This window comes from Semicossyphus pulcher, unplaced genomic scaffold (genome assembly GCF_022749685.1).
Source record: "Semicossyphus pulcher isolate SPU_LCO1_2020_fin unplaced genomic scaffold, fSemPul1.0.p SCAF_6, whole genome shotgun sequence".
Lineage (NCBI taxonomy): Eukaryota > Metazoa > Chordata > Actinopteri > Labriformes > Labridae > Semicossyphus > Semicossyphus pulcher.
Genome location: NW_027211737.1, coordinates 8,326,944 through 8,345,887, shown reverse-complemented (window position 1 = coordinate 8,345,887; position 18,944 = coordinate 8,326,944). Strand labels below are relative to the sequence as shown.

Sequence of the window (18,944 nt, the reverse complement as noted above, 5' to 3'; positions counted from 1 at the left end):
TTCTCACAATGGTGCTCTGTGCCGGCCCTCATACAGCCTCTGCCTCAAGCGTCTCAGTCAGCTCTGTCCCTTTAAGAAACCCCGCCCCTACAAGCCCGCTTTCTTCTGATTGGCCAGTTCTCCGAAGCCTGCTGAGGCTGCACTTTGTGACGTCACAAAGTGTAGAAAAAACTGTGTGCTGAGAAGGCTGGGGATTACTCCAACATACTTTTACCTACAGATTTGAAACTTCACCAACGTTTAGTCTGGACATCCAACATTGTAACATGATATACATGTCTTAAACAGCATAATACCCACTCTTTAAGTTCATACCACAAAATAACCACAAAATGTTTGCATTTAAATGTTGCTAACTTATCTTAAATGAGTAGAAATGGATACAGTGGTGGGTTACCTTGTATTTCGTCCTCAAGTTGTTCCTCTTCTTCATGTCCTGTTTGGTTGGGATAGAAAGGCTCCAACTGTTCCCTAAACACTCTGGACGAAGAAACAAACAGCACAGCAAACCACATATTGTACATTGAAGTGCAATACATTTCTTGTTCAAACTTTATTGAACACTACTTCAATATACAAACATTTACATTTAGTGCAGGGCTGGACAATCACGTTTGAATACGTCACCAAGCTGGCTATGAGCCCTGGGTACTTATAAGAGGAAAGTCTGCAGATATGTGGACTCACAAAAAGGCCGCAATTGGGCGTTGAAAATTCTGCATCAGAGCCCTCACACACTTATCGGGAACGCGCCTCAGAGTCTGCGAGAGTGTGGAGGTTGGGATTGGGCCCTGGTCTCTGTGTTCCCCTCGTTCTGTGCCACTTCGTCATGTTCCCTTGTGTCCTCATTAAACTTTGATCTGACCTTTTTGTGTTTTTTGGGACTTTGTCCTTTGCCTGCCGATTTGGACACCTCGTCCGGTTTGACTGTCTTCCTGTGTACCGACCTTTGCTTGTGATTACATTAACTTTGTTTTCCACATCCTGTCTTTGAGTTCTGCATTTGAGTCCTTGTCCTTGGTTCAGCATTGACAGTGTGATTATTTATGGAATATTTTAACATTTTAAAGTTTGAATGAATGACTCAATTTGCCCAAAACACTTAACTTTTACATCAAAACCCTCTATCTACCATCTTTTTAAACTTTTTTCCACCTTTTGGTTCATTTTCATGCAGTGTTTACAAAAGCTGCAAACAGCAGCTTTGAATCACATCAAACGCTTGTTTGAAAGACTGATCCATGCAGGCATTATTCAAAGAGACTTTCCAAGCATGAATTATGTGTGTGTCGGTGAAGAAAGGTGCAAAAGAGGAGGAGAGGATGTAGAGAGTGACAGAATAGACAGAGATAGAGAGGGAAATTGAAATGAGATTTGATAGTAAGAGAGTATGATAGCGTCAGAGCGTTTAGTATGCAGAACAGAGGGCGAACACTTTTAGCCCTTCTGTCGAAGTCTGGGACTCCTCTGCAGCGAGCGGTCTAAACTTTCTCATATAAGCCTTCGCCTCCAGCAGTGAACTCAAATATTTCAGTCACATTTACTGAAGCTGAGGAAAAAAAATGCCTTATTACTTATGATCAAAGGTTGGTGTTTTCTGGAGGAGACGTGGAGCGTCTGCTAGAATTTGCATTAGCAGTTGAAGGCGGATCATTTTCAGTGAATAGAGAGACATCCAGAAACAGGCGGGGATTCGCTGTTTTTTCCTGCTTTTAGGCGCATTTCCTTTGAAGAAAGTTTACATGGGTAAGCAGAGCAACATGAAATCTAGATGTGATCATTAGGAATGGAGGGTAACGTCTCTTTCTCTCGTGACCCCGTAACCTGCAGGGGAAAAATCATTTTGCTACATCTTTGACTGCTGAACTCTTTTGTGCGACTTCCTTACCTCTTCAGAACACATTATGTAGCTCATTAATATGTTGGCAGTGGTTTGACTGATTGCTATCTTGTCGTGTGACATCAGGTGGGTATTATCTTTTTTTAATATTATTCTGTAATTTGTCTTTTAAGTACAAGTTGCAAAACTAATGTAAGTTTAAAGTGCTAATCTGGAAGATCTCAGTTTCGTTCTCTTTGGCTGTATCTATGGTGATAAACGGTAATTGCGGGAGCACACTGCCCAGATACCCAGACAGTGTTGCATGTGTGACGTCCACGGTTGGCTCCGGTTGTAACTCTTGATTTTCCTAGCTGATGGTCGCTTTCCTTTTCAGACTGTTTGCCTTCATCTGAGCGTCGAGTTTGTTTCTTTTTCTTTGGATTTTCACTTATTTTTGAAGTTGTATCTGTAGTCATCCATCTTTTCTTTGTTTGTTCAGCCATAGTAGATTACTGTTTACTCACAACACTTGCAGGGAGCGGAAAAGCAGCTGCTTAGCTCCGCCTACCCGCTCTGGCAGACCAACCACTGCTGGGTGATGGAAAACACGTCACTAACTGGGCGCCGCTTGTGATTTATTCCATGAAAGTCGCACCAGACACCCAGTCTGTAATACTGCAAATGCAAAGGCTTTCATCAGTGGGCCATAGGCTCAATCACCATCATGTTCTCACCTCACTTAGCGTTGGATGGTAACTTAACAGACATTTATTTACATGAAAATCTTTGAGATTATTACTTGGAACAATCGACGTAAATTCAGCGTCACTAAAGTTGCAGTTTAGGAAATGAAGTCAACACGACAAAACTAAACTAAAGTACAGGACAGTTCTGAGGGTTGAATCCCTTTCATGCACTTGGGGCTGTGTGGTTGTGTGCACATATTGGATTGGTTTGTAATTGAAGTATTCTCCTCTCTTGTGTGAGTGGGTGCATGTGTGTATTTTTTTCAGGCTGCCATATTGTAGAAAAGGAACGAGGCAGGAAAAAAGAAATACAATCTAATATTAATAAAGCCTGGCTCAAAGCAGCGAGGCAGGACTGGGGCACCACTGGAAAGCACTCAAGTACACTCATCACTCTTGCACAGCTGTGTTAGGCAAGGTTGGTCAATATTAGTGTGCCATTTTTATTAACCCCTTTTCTATAACATTTTTTTCCAGTGTAACCTCTTTACATTATAGCACTGTGTTTGATATTGGTCCCGGTGCGATAGTATCCTCCTTGTGGTTTGGTTTTGGTAAAAGGTCATGGTTTGATTTACGACACATGCACGAGTTGCGTTAGATTAAAAAAGTGAGTTAAACTAGGTACATGACGTTATATAGCTCCCCCAACCCCCACCAATAACCCCAGTTCTTCTCTAAATACAATATCACGTGATTTCTGCCTATGCCCTCGTCATAAGCTCAACACCAGTTATCCAACATCCATCATCCATACGGCTAACCACATCACAGCTGTCATTGGATGCTCGTCAGTCAAACACAGGGCTCACGTTCACACGTCAAACAGACACGGGTAGAACATACGAATGCGAACCAGGATTTGAACCAGGAACCTTCTTGCTGGGACGCAATAATGCTTACCAGCCCACCAACGTACCGTCCCCCTCTGTCTAAGCTGTTTTTGACCTTTGCATTGGTAATTTTGGTTATGAAAGTCTTATAATGGGATACGTGTTGTTCTGGAAGGCAGCTCCAAGGGATACGTCTTGTGATGCCTGGTTTGGGGCAGAAGCACCGCCCATCTAAGAATGAGATTGTTTCAGATGCTTCATTATTAAATCTAAGCGGCATTTTGACAGCTAAAATTGTTATTACCAATCTCCAACTCCTGTTACGAACTTAGGTTAGCCCCAAACGTAGGACACCGACAGTGGGATTTTGGAAATGAAAAGAGTTTAATGATGATGGGAACAGAATGAGTGGCCTGATGGCTGGGAAGGGAGTCAGGAGAGGGCGAGGGGAGTGGTGAGGCTGAGGTGTACTGAGGGAGAGCAGGGCTGGCAGAACAGGCATAGATGATCCTGAGGCAGAAGAAAAAACAAGTTAGGAACTTGGAAAAAAATAAGGCAAGATCACTTCTTTACAAATACTCACTCACAACCGCTGTTGGTTGAACAGCAATCTGGCGATGAGTGAAGAACCATGGGTTGACATACTGCAGGCTTGATGATATATATGTATATATATATATAGTTCGGCATTTCGAACACAGCCAGCAACGAGGGACAGACAGGGAACACAAGGAGAAGGAAAACACAGAGTAACACTAGGAGATAACTGTGGCCAATCACATGCCACCGGCCCGTCAGCAGCAGTCAGCTAGCTTGTGCTAACTGGATCACCCAAAGAGAAACACTCTGCACTCTCTCCTCCTGCCCTTCTTGTTAAAGTAAAGATAATACAAAAATAACATTTGAGCTGAGCGTCAATAATTCATTGCCTTCATAATGCATTAGTTAATTTTTAACTATATTTCAGTATCAGTGTGGTTATTTAATCATGTTTTATTGATGCCTTTAATATTTGCTGGAGTTTCAGCAGCTCTGGAAATACATCCACATGGTTTCTGTGCAGATAACAGTGAGAGGCTGCAGCTGCTCCTGCTGGTTCACCTCTCCTTGACTCTTCAGTTTACAATCAGTCAGTCAGCGTAACTCAACCTGCTTTGAAAGTGGTAGTTAGTCACACCTGCCTCACCCCTGCTTTACAGCAGAGGGCTTTAAAAGTTTTTTAAAGCTGTTTTGAGTTTGATGGAAAGCTTTAGTGTGTCAAGAGGGCCGCCATTTCTGAAATGTTCACTCTAATGCAACAATCAAATGATTCCGTTTTTTTGGCATTAAAATGGTTAGCGCTATAAAACTGAGTGGTGTCTTCTATCCAGAAATATGAAGTCATAGAGATTAAACTAGATACACATGAGACACACACATGCCTGATATCAGAGTAAAACGAATAACTGCTGCTTATTTTCCTCAACCAGAGTATTTTCCCAGAGCCTTTAGTTATTTTGATTCCCTGCTAACATGCTAATACACATGATGTAGATGGAGGGCCCATAATTAGCTTCATTTCCCTCCATCGCTGCAAACGGAGGGTATTACTAGGACAAAGAAAGACCCTCTGACAGAGGGGTGAGTTTCAGTTGTTGTGTCATGTGATGAGAAAGTTCTTGACGTCCAGCAGGAGCCTGCAGGCTCAGGTCATCCTGTTTGCAGGCTCAGTTAAATGGAGCTGTGGCCCCAGCGTGCCACTGCTGTCAGACCTCGCAGCCTCTGCCCACAACTTAGGGGGCTTGTAAAGAGGCCAGGGCTGATGGGTTTTTAGTCTCCTTGGGCGGCCAGATGGAAGAAAATTGGAAGGATCCCATGGTGTGTGTGTGTGCGTGTGTGTGTGTGTGTGTGTGTGTCTGTGTGTGTCTGTGTGTAGCAGCAAGACACACTGATGAACTTTAAAGGTCCAGAAATCTAAAAGGACGTGTGTATCTATATACCATTCTCTGTCCTGGTTGAGAATCCCAAATAACACAATTGGCAGTGTTTTCTGGTGAGAAGCCAGTGAGGGATTGTGTCGCTGTACTGGTGACTCCAAAACACCTCAGGGGAGAGAAATCTGAGGGTATAATAGTGTGAACCTCCAGGTGAGACCCTTTTCAGGCCATGAGCAGCACTGGGCTGAAAGGAAGCTGTGTAAATCTGCCTGTTTGCTACAGGAGCGGGAGGAAGTGACATACAAGTCCAGTTTTTCACGAGTCTGAACGTTATCAAATGTTAAAACATTGCACAATCTGAAGGACGTGACATCACCTTGTTAACAGGTTACGTGAGAGAGCATGTCCAGTGAGTGTGAGAGACAGCGCCCATGTTCACTGTTAAAGTTGTTACCTGCATAATTACCTCCCTCCCTGTCCTTCCTCAGTCTGTGCAGTGTTCTGCCGGTTGTTGACATAAAACACTGGTGACAATTAGGAATAAAGTCCGCTGGAAGCTGAGGCAGTATAAGATACCTACGTCTCCTCACCTCATTAATATATCCTGACCGATGCACCATCCTGTTTACGCTCTAAAATCCGTAACGAACGAGCCCTACCTTATCACCTCACACACACTCTATAAACAGACATCTGCATACCAACAGCTAACAATCTGTTCTAGATCTAAAATTTAACTTGAGATAAATTCCCTGACGTGGATTCACGAAAGCCGTTCAGATTTCCCGACTTCCTCGAATGGATCAGAAATAATCGATCCGACCTCCGTTCAACAAATGAGCATTTTAAAAGTAGTTTTCTTCTCCTCTTGAGGACAGACCTGACAAAGCTTCAGTTTTACTTTTTACTAATCGGCATCATGATGTTGAAATTTCAGCAAAGGTAAGACCCGTTTATTAGTAAATCACAAGAAAAGCGCTTTCTTTTTCTGTAAACAATACAGTACGCGGAAAAGGAAGTCTTGACTGGAAGTCGCTAATCGCAAACTGCCGGCTACATGCCCGGGCATGTTCACCGTTATAGAGGCTATATTGTCGTCATGCTAGCCAATGGGATCCGAGATTGCACGTAAACTAATTGACCAACTTCAACATGTGTGCCTGCAGATGTTTGCACGAGTCAGTGTGTTGATAGATGGTGCGTTGAGGTTTTCTCTAACTTTAACTAAATATTTGTGTGAATGCAGCCTTACATTAACATAGCTCACCGCATCACGGTGGAAACTAGCTGTTGGTTGCATCATGTGTGTAATGGCTATCTGCATCCTCACTGGGCGACATGTGAACGTGCATGCAGCTCTGTTTATATCTGTCTAGGTGGAAATGTTCACAGGTTTTCAGCTTATTGTACATCATATCCAGTATTGCATCTATGTTGTGTATAGAGTACAACATAAGCTTGAATCAGCACGATGAGTGCCCAAGTTAAGAGGAAATAAAAAGTGCAAGTAAGTTATTGATGATATCTGTAAATGTGTCCTGCATGCTTTTATTTTGGAAAGCCTCAGATTACCATCTCATCACAAAATGTGATGCTGTCCTTGACAGTGGCTTATTTTTCCTTTTTATACTGTTCTTTCTGCGATAGGCACCTGTATCAATATTTGCATTTTTATTAAAACCTCCCACTTATAACAAAATAAATCAAACCAGAATATGAGCTGCATTTGGAAGAAATCACGGTGGAAAATCACAGAGAGCTGCATGAAACCTGTTTATCTACCGAGGGAGGGAAAAGATGAGACAGAGGTTGAGAGAAAGCATGAAATGTAATTATTAAGTAAGTGTGACTGTAGAGGGTAAATATATACTCTGATGTGTGAATGAGACGTGATGTACCGTTGAGGGCGGATCCGCGTATGCTGCCAAATGTTCCGAGTGTTATTCATGCTAGCAGGAACTCTAGCTTCCTCTCAGCGTGAGTCCCTCTTTCAAAGTCTCTGATCCACAGGCCTTGTGTTTGCCAACATGGATGTGCCTCTGATGATCAGGCTCATTTAAAAGTGAGCTCTTGAATAGAGACACTTCATAATATTTGAACAGGGAATAGCTTTTAGAAGTAATCATCCAGGAGCAGTTCTATCACAAAGAAGACAGTTACGATGTACCCCTGTGCAACAGCAGCATCAGCTATAGTTCAAAACAGTAATTTCTTAAAAATGAAATAAAAAATTGAACAATGAAATTTGCACAAGTGGTAATAGCCATTTTAGCTCAATAACTGACAGTAGTTTGAAACAGCTGAGTGATACAATCCTTACTTTCTGAAGGGACAATTTCAGACAAGAATCTGATTCTGTCATGAGTCATTCTAGTTGAGTTATGTTGTTGATTTATATTTTGGTGTTTAGATATTATTTCCTGTTTTCCTCTGTCACTTTGTCTCTTGTTGTCATGAGTTCTTATTGTTTAGTTTGTATATTATGTTCCTGTCTCGGTTTAGTTGTGCATTTCATTTAGAGAATTCCTGTTTTACTTTGTAGTGCTGTCAGTCCTGCGTTTGGCTTCTAGTGTTTCCTGTTTTACTTTGTAGTTCTTGCCCCTTGTATGTCATGTCTTGTTTTACTTCCTTTTGTTCCATTTCCCGCCTTTTAGATTGTGTGCCATGCCCTCACTGTGTTTACCTGTGTTAATTAGTCTCACCTGTCCCTGATCACCCTGTGTGTATGTAGTCTCTGTGTTCCTACCGTTCTGTCCCAGTTCATTGAGTCTTTGTCCGTGACTTTCCTTCTGTGAATTTGTTCCTCGTGTGTCTACTCTGGATTATCTTTGTGCCTCCCCTTATTTCCTCGTAGCTCCTCGTGTTCCCTTAGTTAACCTGTTTCCTGGTTTTGTTTGTAAGTTTTTTGCTCTGCCTTTTGATTTTCCTTTTTTGTCTTTTGTTGGATTATAGATTTTGTTTTTGCATTTTTACTTTGTTAATTAAATCATATATCATTAAGTCTGCACCTGGGTTCTCCACCTTTTTGTGAACATTCACTGATGCTGCAGTGTCGGTGTAGATGTCAGAGTGCAGTGGTTAGCGCTGTTGCCTCACAGCTAGAAGATTCCTAGTTAGAGTCCCAGTTGGGACCATGTGGGCCTTTCTGTGTGGGGTTGCATGTTCTCCCTGTGCATGTGTGGGTTCCCTCTTGGTACTCCGGCTTCCTCCCACAGTCCAAAGACTTGCTCGTTAGGTTAATTGGAGACTCTAAATTTCTTGTGAAGGTGTGAGAATGAGCGTGACATGTTGTCTGTCCTTATGTGACTTAGATCAGGGTGTACCCCGCCTCTCAGACCCTGAACAGGATCTGCAGTATAGATAATGGTTGGATGGGTAATGGGGCAGTATATATGGATTGAAAAAGAAAGAAGCTTTTTTTACCAACTTTTTTCTTGAGCTTTTGAACACATCTCAGACACCTGCCATCTGACATGAGGGCAGCTTTCATGTGTTGGGAAAAGAGGACAGGATTGTTGAAAAGAAAGGAGGAGTTGTAATTTTAGCTTTTGCAGCTAAAAAAAACCAGTGTAGCTGTGTTAGCTTCATAACAGATGTTTCTCTTTATCGCAGCTCACCAGACTTTTGAGCTTCTTCACACATTAAAGTAGACATGTTGTTATAGAGCAGAGGAGTAGCAGGCCCTTATTTTTGGTAATTGTCGAGCAGGTGGACAGGAAAGGTTTGACTTAAGCCGTTTTCCCACTGGTCAAAAAACCCGCTAACACCCGGCTTTTGCTTAGTGGGAAAGGTTACAATCGACGTTCAGAGCCGGGTCACATGACTCTGCAGTAGACCCGGGTAATTATCGCCTCGGCTCCGATCAGCATTGATGGGAACACAAAACCCGTGTCCACATGCTAATCTCCTCCACCTTTCTGGCACGATGCTGTGCTCCGTCGGTAACTTCTTTGACTCCTCTTCATCTCAGCTACAAATTCAGTCCTTCTCGGACATCGTTCCAAATTTGTCTGTGCCGAGTTTGATAAACAGACTGAATGAGTAATAGATACAATAAAGACTTAACCACCATAACATCTTCACTGTTTACTGGCGCGATTGCGACGTCAGACGGTGACGCAGCAGAGACCGACAGGAGTATATTCCACTGGTAACTGGGAACAGAGACAAACCTGACAGGGTCTGAAAAACCTGCGTCAATGTGCTAATTTTGGAAGGAAAGGAGTATGAGTAAGGAACCAGTGTAGCGTCCCCTCAGCCTGCAGCTGCTTCTGTATGAGCCGAAAGGTAGTGGGACTCTGTTGAAGGGGCCTTGTTGATTTTTGCTGTTGATTCGTCTCAAGATCAATATCATCTCAGGTCCCCTTCAGTCCTCTTACTTTCCAGGGTTAATCGGCGACAATGAAAAGCTCCAGGGATTTGTGCAGACCCTCCTTTCTAATCCCTTCACTTTGTGTGAGAGGAGTTGAGGGCTGTTGACAAGATATGTCTAAATTTGGCACAGAATCCAAGTTCCGGCATCATCCTGGCCTGTGGACACCCAAGCCTGGACCTGCCAGAGGAAACTCGGCCCTGCAGATCCGTGTGACAAGCTGACATTTCAAAGCTTCAAAGATTTTTTATTTAAATGTTTTCTGCTGTATTTTTCATGTCAGGAAAGAAAAGCGCTGCTTAATATGATGCCTTCAGGGTTTGTTCTGCTCTCAAGGTTGTGATGTGAGGAGTCACTTTTTGAATATTCCCACAGCATTTTCATACACTGCTTAATAATTCACTCAAAATTAGAAGGACCGTGGCAGTGTTTGTAATATACATAACTGGGTCTAATGGTATGCTGAATTTTGTTAAACTGCCCGGGGCATTTTTTTCAACATCATAATGTTGCATGTGCAGCAGTCACTTAAGACTTGCAAATATACTGCATCATGGATGAATGATGATGCTGGGTGTTGACCTTGTTTTAAATTGCATATGATAATCATTGATTTGTTTGATGTTTCAGAAAGCCTCTGGAGGTTGTACCCAGCACAGAAGTTGCAACTAATAAAGATCAAACAGATGCTTAATAATTTAATTAAATTTTTCTTAGACCAACGGTTCCTTGACCAATGTTAGATCAAAGTTAGAATAGCTGGTTACCTCAGGTGAAAAGAACCATATGCAAATCAATGAAAAGGCGTGTTATGTTTACGCTGTCCCTTCATTTCTGCTCTCTGTTTCACAGCAAAGAGCTCATGCAGTCCTTCAATGGAGAGTGGAGCGCTGCGATGCCAATGTCCTGAAGAGGCTGTGGAGAAAACAAACAAAAATGCGGACGCCTGAGGTTTGGGATTAGGCCAGATTCGAGGAAACAGTCGGGCATCTCTCTCCTAACAATCCTGAAAACAATGAACGCACCGCAGTGGGCCCACCATCTGTTTGGGAGGAAGAATGTTGTTTGGCTCGCAATATGGTTAGTGAGACATAATATGAGCTGCTGCTACGGCTGCATCCAAATGTATTTTGTAAATTCAAATGCATTTTGATCCTCATTTAGCCGTAATATGTATTTATTATTTATTTCACCGTCCCCTCTGATGTCGCTTTCTTTCCCTCATTAAACAGTACACCAGCAATGGTGCACAAAATAACTTCATGAGCTGCAACTATGAAGTACAAGAGGTCCAATAATTGTTACTATTTTTCTTAAGGTACTGGTGCAGCAAGAAATGATTAAATAGTAATAATAATTAAATTAATAATCTCGAAGATTTTCATTGAAATAAACGTCTGTTCAGTCTCTATCTATCGCCGAATGAGGTAAAACAATGGTGATTGAGCCTATGGCCCTCTGATGAAAGCCTTTGCACTATAAAAAAAAAAATCACAAGCAGCGCCCAGTTAGCTTAGATGAAGGCAAACAGTTTAAAAGGGAAAGCGACCGTCAGCCAGGAAAATCAAGAGTTAGAACTGTGACAAAGGTAGCCGCCAAATAGAACGAAACTAAGAACTTTGAGATTACATCTTTAAAGAAATCGTAAAGAAATAAATCTGGCAATCGTTATCATTCAATACTTGAATTTGCTTGGTGAATTTAAGCAAACGTCGAAATCTATAAACATTGAAATGTAAATATCTTTAGGCTGTAAAAGAGAAAAGCAACCAATCCACACATTGTAAAAATGGCGTTTTAAAGATGGCGTCCGTGTGAAAGTACCACACAATATCAAAAATCTACGAAATAAGAACTTTTATTCATAATATATTCATACTTGTACACAAGTAAAATAAAATGCATATCTATGGTTCCATTGCAATCTCCATGAACAAATTGACAGCATTCTTTTGGTAAATGCTACCCATAAACCATCTCTCTCATGAAAATAGAACTAAAATTGGGGGAGGTAAAACATCTGTTTTTATAAACATAAAAAAACATAACATTACCCAACAAATGCATCACTTTGAATAAATAATGGGGGGGAGATCGTTTATCTTCATTAAACGGACCCAACATTCTTTGTGTGCGCTCTGTCTCTGATTTCTTCTATTTGTTTTTTTCTTTTTGTCTTTTTTTTTATCCTTCATGTCGTCTGTCTAAGCAGTAAAAGCTTTTGAGAGGGAAAAAGGGAGGAGTCTCCGAAGTGTAGCTTAGACACGGTACAGTTAAGTACATAGAGAACAAACAATTTTGGGCACCAATTCATTATATACATTAGATCTGTAGTGTTCTGTAAAGGCATCCATTTTGTTAAATGTACTCTAACGTCCTCATCATTGCTTGTCCTCGCCCATGTGGGGTCAACGTGACTCCTCGCTTTTCAGTCACTGTCTGTTGTAGATGTCACTGCATCTTCTGTTTTCATTGTCATGAGCATCAACAATCTTGAGTTCTGTGTTCAGAGTGAGATCAGGAGTCCTAAGACATGGCTAGAGATATCCAGATCATGGGAATGACAAGAAAGCGCAGCACTTGCAAAGTAGAACCCTGACCTTTGATGCAGTCTGATTTGGGCTTTTTGGAACACTTCTTTTTCTTTTTGTTTGACGCTGTGGATGATTCCATATTGTCTGTAAGGTCAGGGTTTAGATTATCCAAAGACTTGTCCAGCGTGTTGGACAAGGTTCCCAGTGGTCCATCGTTCTGCTTGTTCTGGGTCTCATTTTTCGTTCGTTCCGGCTCCTTATATTTAGTCTTAGACATGTTCTCCTTTTCCTTGAGGGGGTTGTTAGTGATTTGGCGGCTCTTGCCAGACAGAATGGAGGACTTGTCGTTATCTCCAAGGCAACACCTGGGAATGGTGTCCCCGAGAGGATTTTCAGTGGAAGGGAATTTCCCAGACTGTGCCTTGCTGAACAGATTCGTCTGTGTTTGAGGTGTTTCCACACACCCCTCCAGGTCTTCACTTTTCAGTCGTTTCAGGTCCTTTCCTGCTAGGAACTCTGGAACATTGCACTCCAACTCAGAGCTGGAACCTTTGAAACGTTTGAACCAGTCCCACAAGGTCCTCGCCCGGCAGTCACAGATCCACTGGTTCCCGTTTAAACGCAAATACTGGAGAGTCACCAGCGGATCCATGGTCTCTCCTGACAACACGGTAAGATTGTTGAAGAACAAGAACAGAGATTTCAGCTTTGCAAGATCCGTAAAAGCCCTTGGTTGGACAAAGATAACACGGTTCTGGTGTAGAAGAAGCCGGTCCAGGTTTATTAAGCCTCGAAACATGTTGTCCGTTACTATCTTGATCTTGTTATTGTGCAGGTAGAGATAGGTGAGGTTGGCAAGGTCCAGAAAAGTGTCATCATGCAGGGTTAGAATGTTATTGTCCTGCAGGTAAAGGTACTGTAGGGAGAACATTCCTCGGAAAACTCCAACAGGGAGCTCTGACAGGCCACACCTGTGCAGGTGGAGGGTATGCAGCTTAGTTAAGCCTCGGAAGGCTGTAGGGCTGATGGTGCGAAGATTGCTGTTGTCTCCAATGTCCAGTTCCTCCAGTTTTTCCAAGCCGTAGAAGGCTCCAGCCTCGATGTAGCTGATGTTGTTGGAGTAGAGCCAGAGAACGGTGAGATTGTGGCAAGAGCTGAAGCTGGTGGATCTCACCACTGTTAGCTTGTTGCTCTGAAGGAATATCCTCTGGCTCCGCACAGGGATCTCAGTAGGAATTGAAAACAGTCCTTGTTGTTGGCAGGCCACAGTGGGCCTGGGCTCACTGTAGCACACACACTTGGCAGGGCAGCTGTCAGTTTGAGGCACAAGGTTCAGCCACATCACCAGGAACAGGAGTCGCCCCCCTACAGAGACACAGAAAAAGACCTCAATGGGTTAGTGAATAATGTAACAAGTCCCTGTTCTAACAAAGTCACAGAAGCCTGTGGAGGTAGATGGATTCAGGTCAAAATGTGAGCTAAACTCCTAACATAAGTCTGATATAGAGCAAGATGGTACATCTCATAAAATGCAGTTAAAATGTTTTTGTTGCACGCTTGAAAAACCTATGACCAATATATGACTTCATCATTCTAAGTCAATGACACTGAACACACCATCAAACTACATACTCAACAATATCCCAAACATTTTCTACATAAAGTGAAACATTCAGCACATTACTACAGAAAAGGAAATCCTCTTCATAAGTGACTCAACATGTATTTGAACAGTGATGTTATTTAGATCTGGGGACACATCCCCTCCCTGCTGTCTCTGCTGACAGGAAGTCCTAAACAGCTGTGGAGAGTCCTGTGAAGGCAGCCTCATTTAAAATTGGGTGGGTGGCTTTTATGTGGAATTAGCTTGCCTCTAATAGGGCGGACATAACTAATGGTGTTTCAGCGTTCCTGAGGTTGACATTTAGCCTGACGCTGGGAGATAAGCTTTCATGCCAGGCTGGAAGATTGATGCCTAGAGCCAAGATGGAAAGAGGGCTATAGAGGCCCCGCTAGAGTTTCCACTGCACCGGCTTGACTGAAGCATTTTTCCTGAGTGCAGCATGAAGATGAGATATACAGGAGGTGTGGTAGTGCTCAGAGGGAGGCTTGTACAGAACCTTGTATGTGATTGCCCTGAAGGCATCCATGTTTAAAATGAGGCATATTCCGCATTTGCTTTCATTAATTATTTCTGCCCGTCCTCTTCCGTGGTTCAGATCGGCATCCCGCACAGCACCACAGTGAGTGAAATGGGCTGGATAACCACATGCGTTTGATGACTTCTGACATGACACGGATGCAGGTACAGCTAAGGTAAAAAAAATAAAGTGCATCTATTGGGGCTCACTCAATTCTTCATGTAGAGATGATGGTGTCATAGAGATGTCTAGAATCAGACTACAATGTCAGGTACTCCTCCAAATCTCTGAGTCCTCCTCAGCTCCTGTTCTTACTGAGGATTTCCAATCTCTGCTCCCATGCACATGTGAGGACTCTGAGGCTTGCAAGCATGACAGGTAGTGAGGCTCTGGAAAAATGCATGAGCCTTACTCAGCCCTCCCTCCATCCCCACTCTCCCTCATCTCATTCCCCTGCAATGTGTTGTGGTGCAGCTCATCTCTGGACCTTGTTAAACGGAGCTCTGGTGTGGCCTGACAGCAGCCCTCTGCTGCACTTTCCTTCCAATCTCCCTGCTCAGCCGTCAGACTGCCACTGGAAAGCTGTCAAGACTTTCCACTCTTTCTGCATCGCAGCACTTTTTCCCTCAGTACTGCCTAACAATAGCAATATTTTATCGCACAGCACGCTTCGTGTATCTCTTCCGCCGTCTTCATTTTTTTCCCCTTCTGCTGTCTATTCATTAACAGGCTATTTCCGCCCACGCGTTCATGTCAAAGCCTGGTTTCCTCGGCTCTGGGAATAATGCATCTCGTCTTTGTTAGCATCTGTTGAATGACAGCGTAAGCCCCACAATGTCATCAACCTCGTCCCAATTATTTTTGCTCACTCACAGCGTCGTCTCATCTACTCCACGCTGATTGCATTACCATATGATACAAACATAGATCTGGGAGTCATGCACTCTTGACATCTTTGTATTATACACTCTGTCATTATCACACTTTTGAATAACCTCTGGGTGACTTCTCAGTTAGACCTCCCACTTTCCACTCTAGAGACTGGTATGTTGTGTTCACACTATTGATCGGCCAACGAAGCGGATCTTCCTTTTATTCTGAAGCTTGGTTTGTTGTCTTCCCTTAATATCTGAACCGTAGCAAAGATTACACAAACAGGAATCATCGTTTGGCTGTTTCTCCTCGTGGCTGCTGTTGACACCAACTTTAATATCTCAAAATATCAAGATTGTGGTTGAAAGAAAAATCCATTTCTTATCGGCTTCTGCCAGCTTTGGTTTCAACACTTAATCTTCCCCATATCTGCTGTGTCAAAACAAGGTTTAGAGCACTGACTTCCTGTTTCAGACTGCCAGTGGCCTCTTCTCTGAGAGCTATATTATGGTACAGTAGTAAGAAGGACTCTGTTTTAGACCAGACAAGCCTCTTTGTTTCCACCTGACTGACACTGTAGCCCCAGCTTTTAGTAAAGTACATCTCTTCACCCCTTCAAGATAAGCACCTCTTTTTGAAAGGGAGCCTGACAGTATATGGCAGGTTAAAGAATCGCAGTCGACTAGTATTCCGCTTGTTTCACAGATTCCTCGCTTGACCTATTAAATTTTCTGTCAAAACAGATTCTCCCAAAGCAAGTGGTGTTGCTGAGGACTCCATCGTAAGGACGTTAAATTGGGTTGAAATTGGTTTCTACCAAAAACTGGATAACAGCCTCTCATTGTACCTTGCTTGTATCCTAAAGGTGATATGGTTTTATTTGGTCTGCTTGAGGCGTGACAATCGGGTAGACCTGCAATGAAACCTGGTTTGTCCTTCCTTAACAACTCAAGAATTCCATTAGTATGGATTCCGGGAGCGTTTTGTCCCGTGGTCAAACAGAAAGATTAAATACTGAGAGAAGAACAAGCTGGCGCATGAAAGTAGCCAGTGATGGAGACAAATGATATCAGCTAACTGCAAATTCACTCCAAAAATAGTGCTATCAGATCTCGAGTTGCAGCTAGAGGACACAACATTCAGCAGGAACAGAGAGATGCCCACAGGAGTGGTATGAGTGGGCCCAGACAGCTTTGTTTACTTATTCTATGAGTGCATCACTTAGCCAGACTCCTCGCTCATTTGCATGTGTCCCTGGCATGTTTGGAGCTGGAAAAACAAACTCCCAGCACTCCTTTTGTCTTATTGTGTAAATACAACACGCCTTCCTCGCGCTCTGAAACCTGCGATGAACACAGAGGGCATGTCCGGACGGCGCGTTCAGACGGCCTCCGATTCATCACGGAGGCTTTACTTTGAAGGGCCGGGGATTGGGCAGGGACGGCTAACATGACAGTGTTATCCCCTCGGCCCGGAGTGGAAGTGATGTCTCTGTCAGAGATGAATCACAGTCGCTCTCCAGAGAGACCTCCTGGCCTCTTCTCTGAAATCATACATTATTGTGTTGCTCGGAGGCAGGCCTGCATTTAATATAGTCATGATCCCGCTCTCTAAGGTCATGTATCTTGTGTGAATCCAACCATGCATACGTAAATTGTTTTTATATCCCTTTGAAAGGAATAACTTCGAGAAAGTGTATAAGATATGACAGTCCTGGTGGCCCAATTTTAGCTCAGCCAAGGCAGCTATAAATGACTTTGTGAGCTGAGGGTAATAAAGAGCAATCACTCGGTGCAGCGATGACTCACAAACTCAAAGTTCACTTACAGTTCTTCTGAGGAGTCAACACACAAATGAGGATTACATTCCTTGACTCTGTGTCATTTTCAGGGGTCAGAATTTTGAGTTTTCCAAGTTTAGAACTGTAGACAGACCCGAGTCTTTGACTCCACCATCTTTTTTTCCCCTTTAAAGTAACCAGGACTTTTAGTCAAAGGAGCACCTTTTTCAGGGGAGCTAAAGTTCCTCCAGTCCATAGTTACCGTGTTTCCACAGAGCTTTTAAGACATTTGAAGATTTGGCAAATTAGTCTAAACATGTAAAAGCGTATTCAGAATGCTCAGACTACTCAACCAAGCAGAAACTGCAAGTCCCATCCCTTTAAGTCCATGTACTTTCAAAATGTACCAACCCCCTAATGGGAACCATTTTGGTGATAAAATAAAATCCCATTATTTAGAACCCAGTTTTTTGGTCCAGACTTTTAAACTTAACTCCTTGTGTTGAGAGAAAAGTCTCAACACAAATTCAAACTCTGGCGTGGACCAAACCACCGGACCATGGTCCGCCAGAAAAGACAGGACTCGGTCCGCCTCCAAATGAACCACGGTCCGGTTCAATTCAGGCGAGAACATAAACGGATTTAAAGAAGGACCAAACTTAGGAGGCGAATCAAAAAGCTGTGCATTGTGGGTTGTTAACAGATGTTGACACTTGCAGGGATGCCACACAGCAGGAAGAGTAGAGGACAGACGTGGGGGAGCGACGAGGTGAGGTTCTAATAGAAATATGAGCTGACCAAACAATTTCACAAGTGCTTGTGGAAATGCACAAGAATACGGAGGTATTAAAACTGTTCAGTGAAAAACTAAACGAGAGTGGAACTGATCGATTTGTGGAACAATGTCAGTTAAAAGTACAAAAAAAAACCTCCTCAAGCCGCAATACCTCATCTTGTTCTCTCTCTCTCTTGTTGACTTCAGGGAGTTTTCCCACATGGAAATTCTGACCAATCAGAGAGCAGTTTCCACACATATCAAAACTTTTGGTCTGCTGGTAAAAGCTGCCGTGGGAACACAAACCAAACTCGAGGTTAAGTGCAACATTGTAACAATGTTGTCTTTGATTCGGATCAAACAAACAGACTTTAGGTGTGGCAGCGCCCTTAGTACCTCCACAAGTCTCTGGAGATCTTTTCAGCATTGGAAACACCGCTTTAATATGACACTGATTTATTCTATGTAGAATTTTTTCATTTCTGTTTTCCTCTTCTGAGTATGGACGGACAGGTGACGGAGACTGTACCGTCTTTTTTGTATCATTTATTATAACACTGTTTTGGTCTGTGTTGGCGTTTTTTCCCTGTTTTCTCTCTCAAGCCGATCATCAATGGCTGACTGTTCTGCCTCCTTCTGCTCTCCCTTCTGGTACTCATTCTCAATTTTCATTAAAAAACCAACATGGCATGTGGTGATCCTGCATATGTAGCCTGGCTCAAATGTTGTTGTTTTTTTATATTTGTGCACAAAATTGTTGTTGGCTTTGTTAAAAGATAATCAGCATTTTCCTTTAAAGCTCCTGAGAGGAACTTAAGGTTTGTGATGATTTTGGCGCCCCCTGTGGACAAAGCCGTACCTCTTATCTCTTTGCTGATTTTGTCCTGTACATACTAAAGTGATGGTTTTCAACAAGAAAGTCATATGTATCACACACTTTACATTTTTGCCCTGGAAAATATAAACAAAGGCAGCGTGCAGTTAATCGCTTCATCTGACACCTACCCCGCCCCCCGCCAGCAGTTTCAAGCATTAAAAATAACTATATAGAAATAATCAATATTGTCGCTGATGGTCAGGTTTGCTTTTGTAGCTCATATAGAGTCATCAGAATTAATTTCAGCCTGTTTCATAACCGGTGAAAAACTCCTC

At 42.8% G+C, this 18,944-nt stretch overlaps 1 protein-coding gene across 1 annotated transcript in view; it reads right to left on the bottom strand.

The window, feature by feature from the left end:
* Nucleotides 1-11,531: 11,531 nt before the first annotated feature.
* rtn4r (reticulon 4 receptor) overlaps nt 11,532-18,944 on the bottom strand; it is a 53,888-nt gene continuing 46,475 nt past the window's right edge. Inside the window, exon 2 of the mRNA XM_069682476.1 lies at nt 11,532-13,588. Coding sequence (XP_069538577.1) covers nt 12,216-13,588 — 1,373 coding nt within the window. The 3' untranslated portion in view covers nt 11,532-12,215. The remainder of the gene's footprint in view (nt 13,589-18,944) is intronic.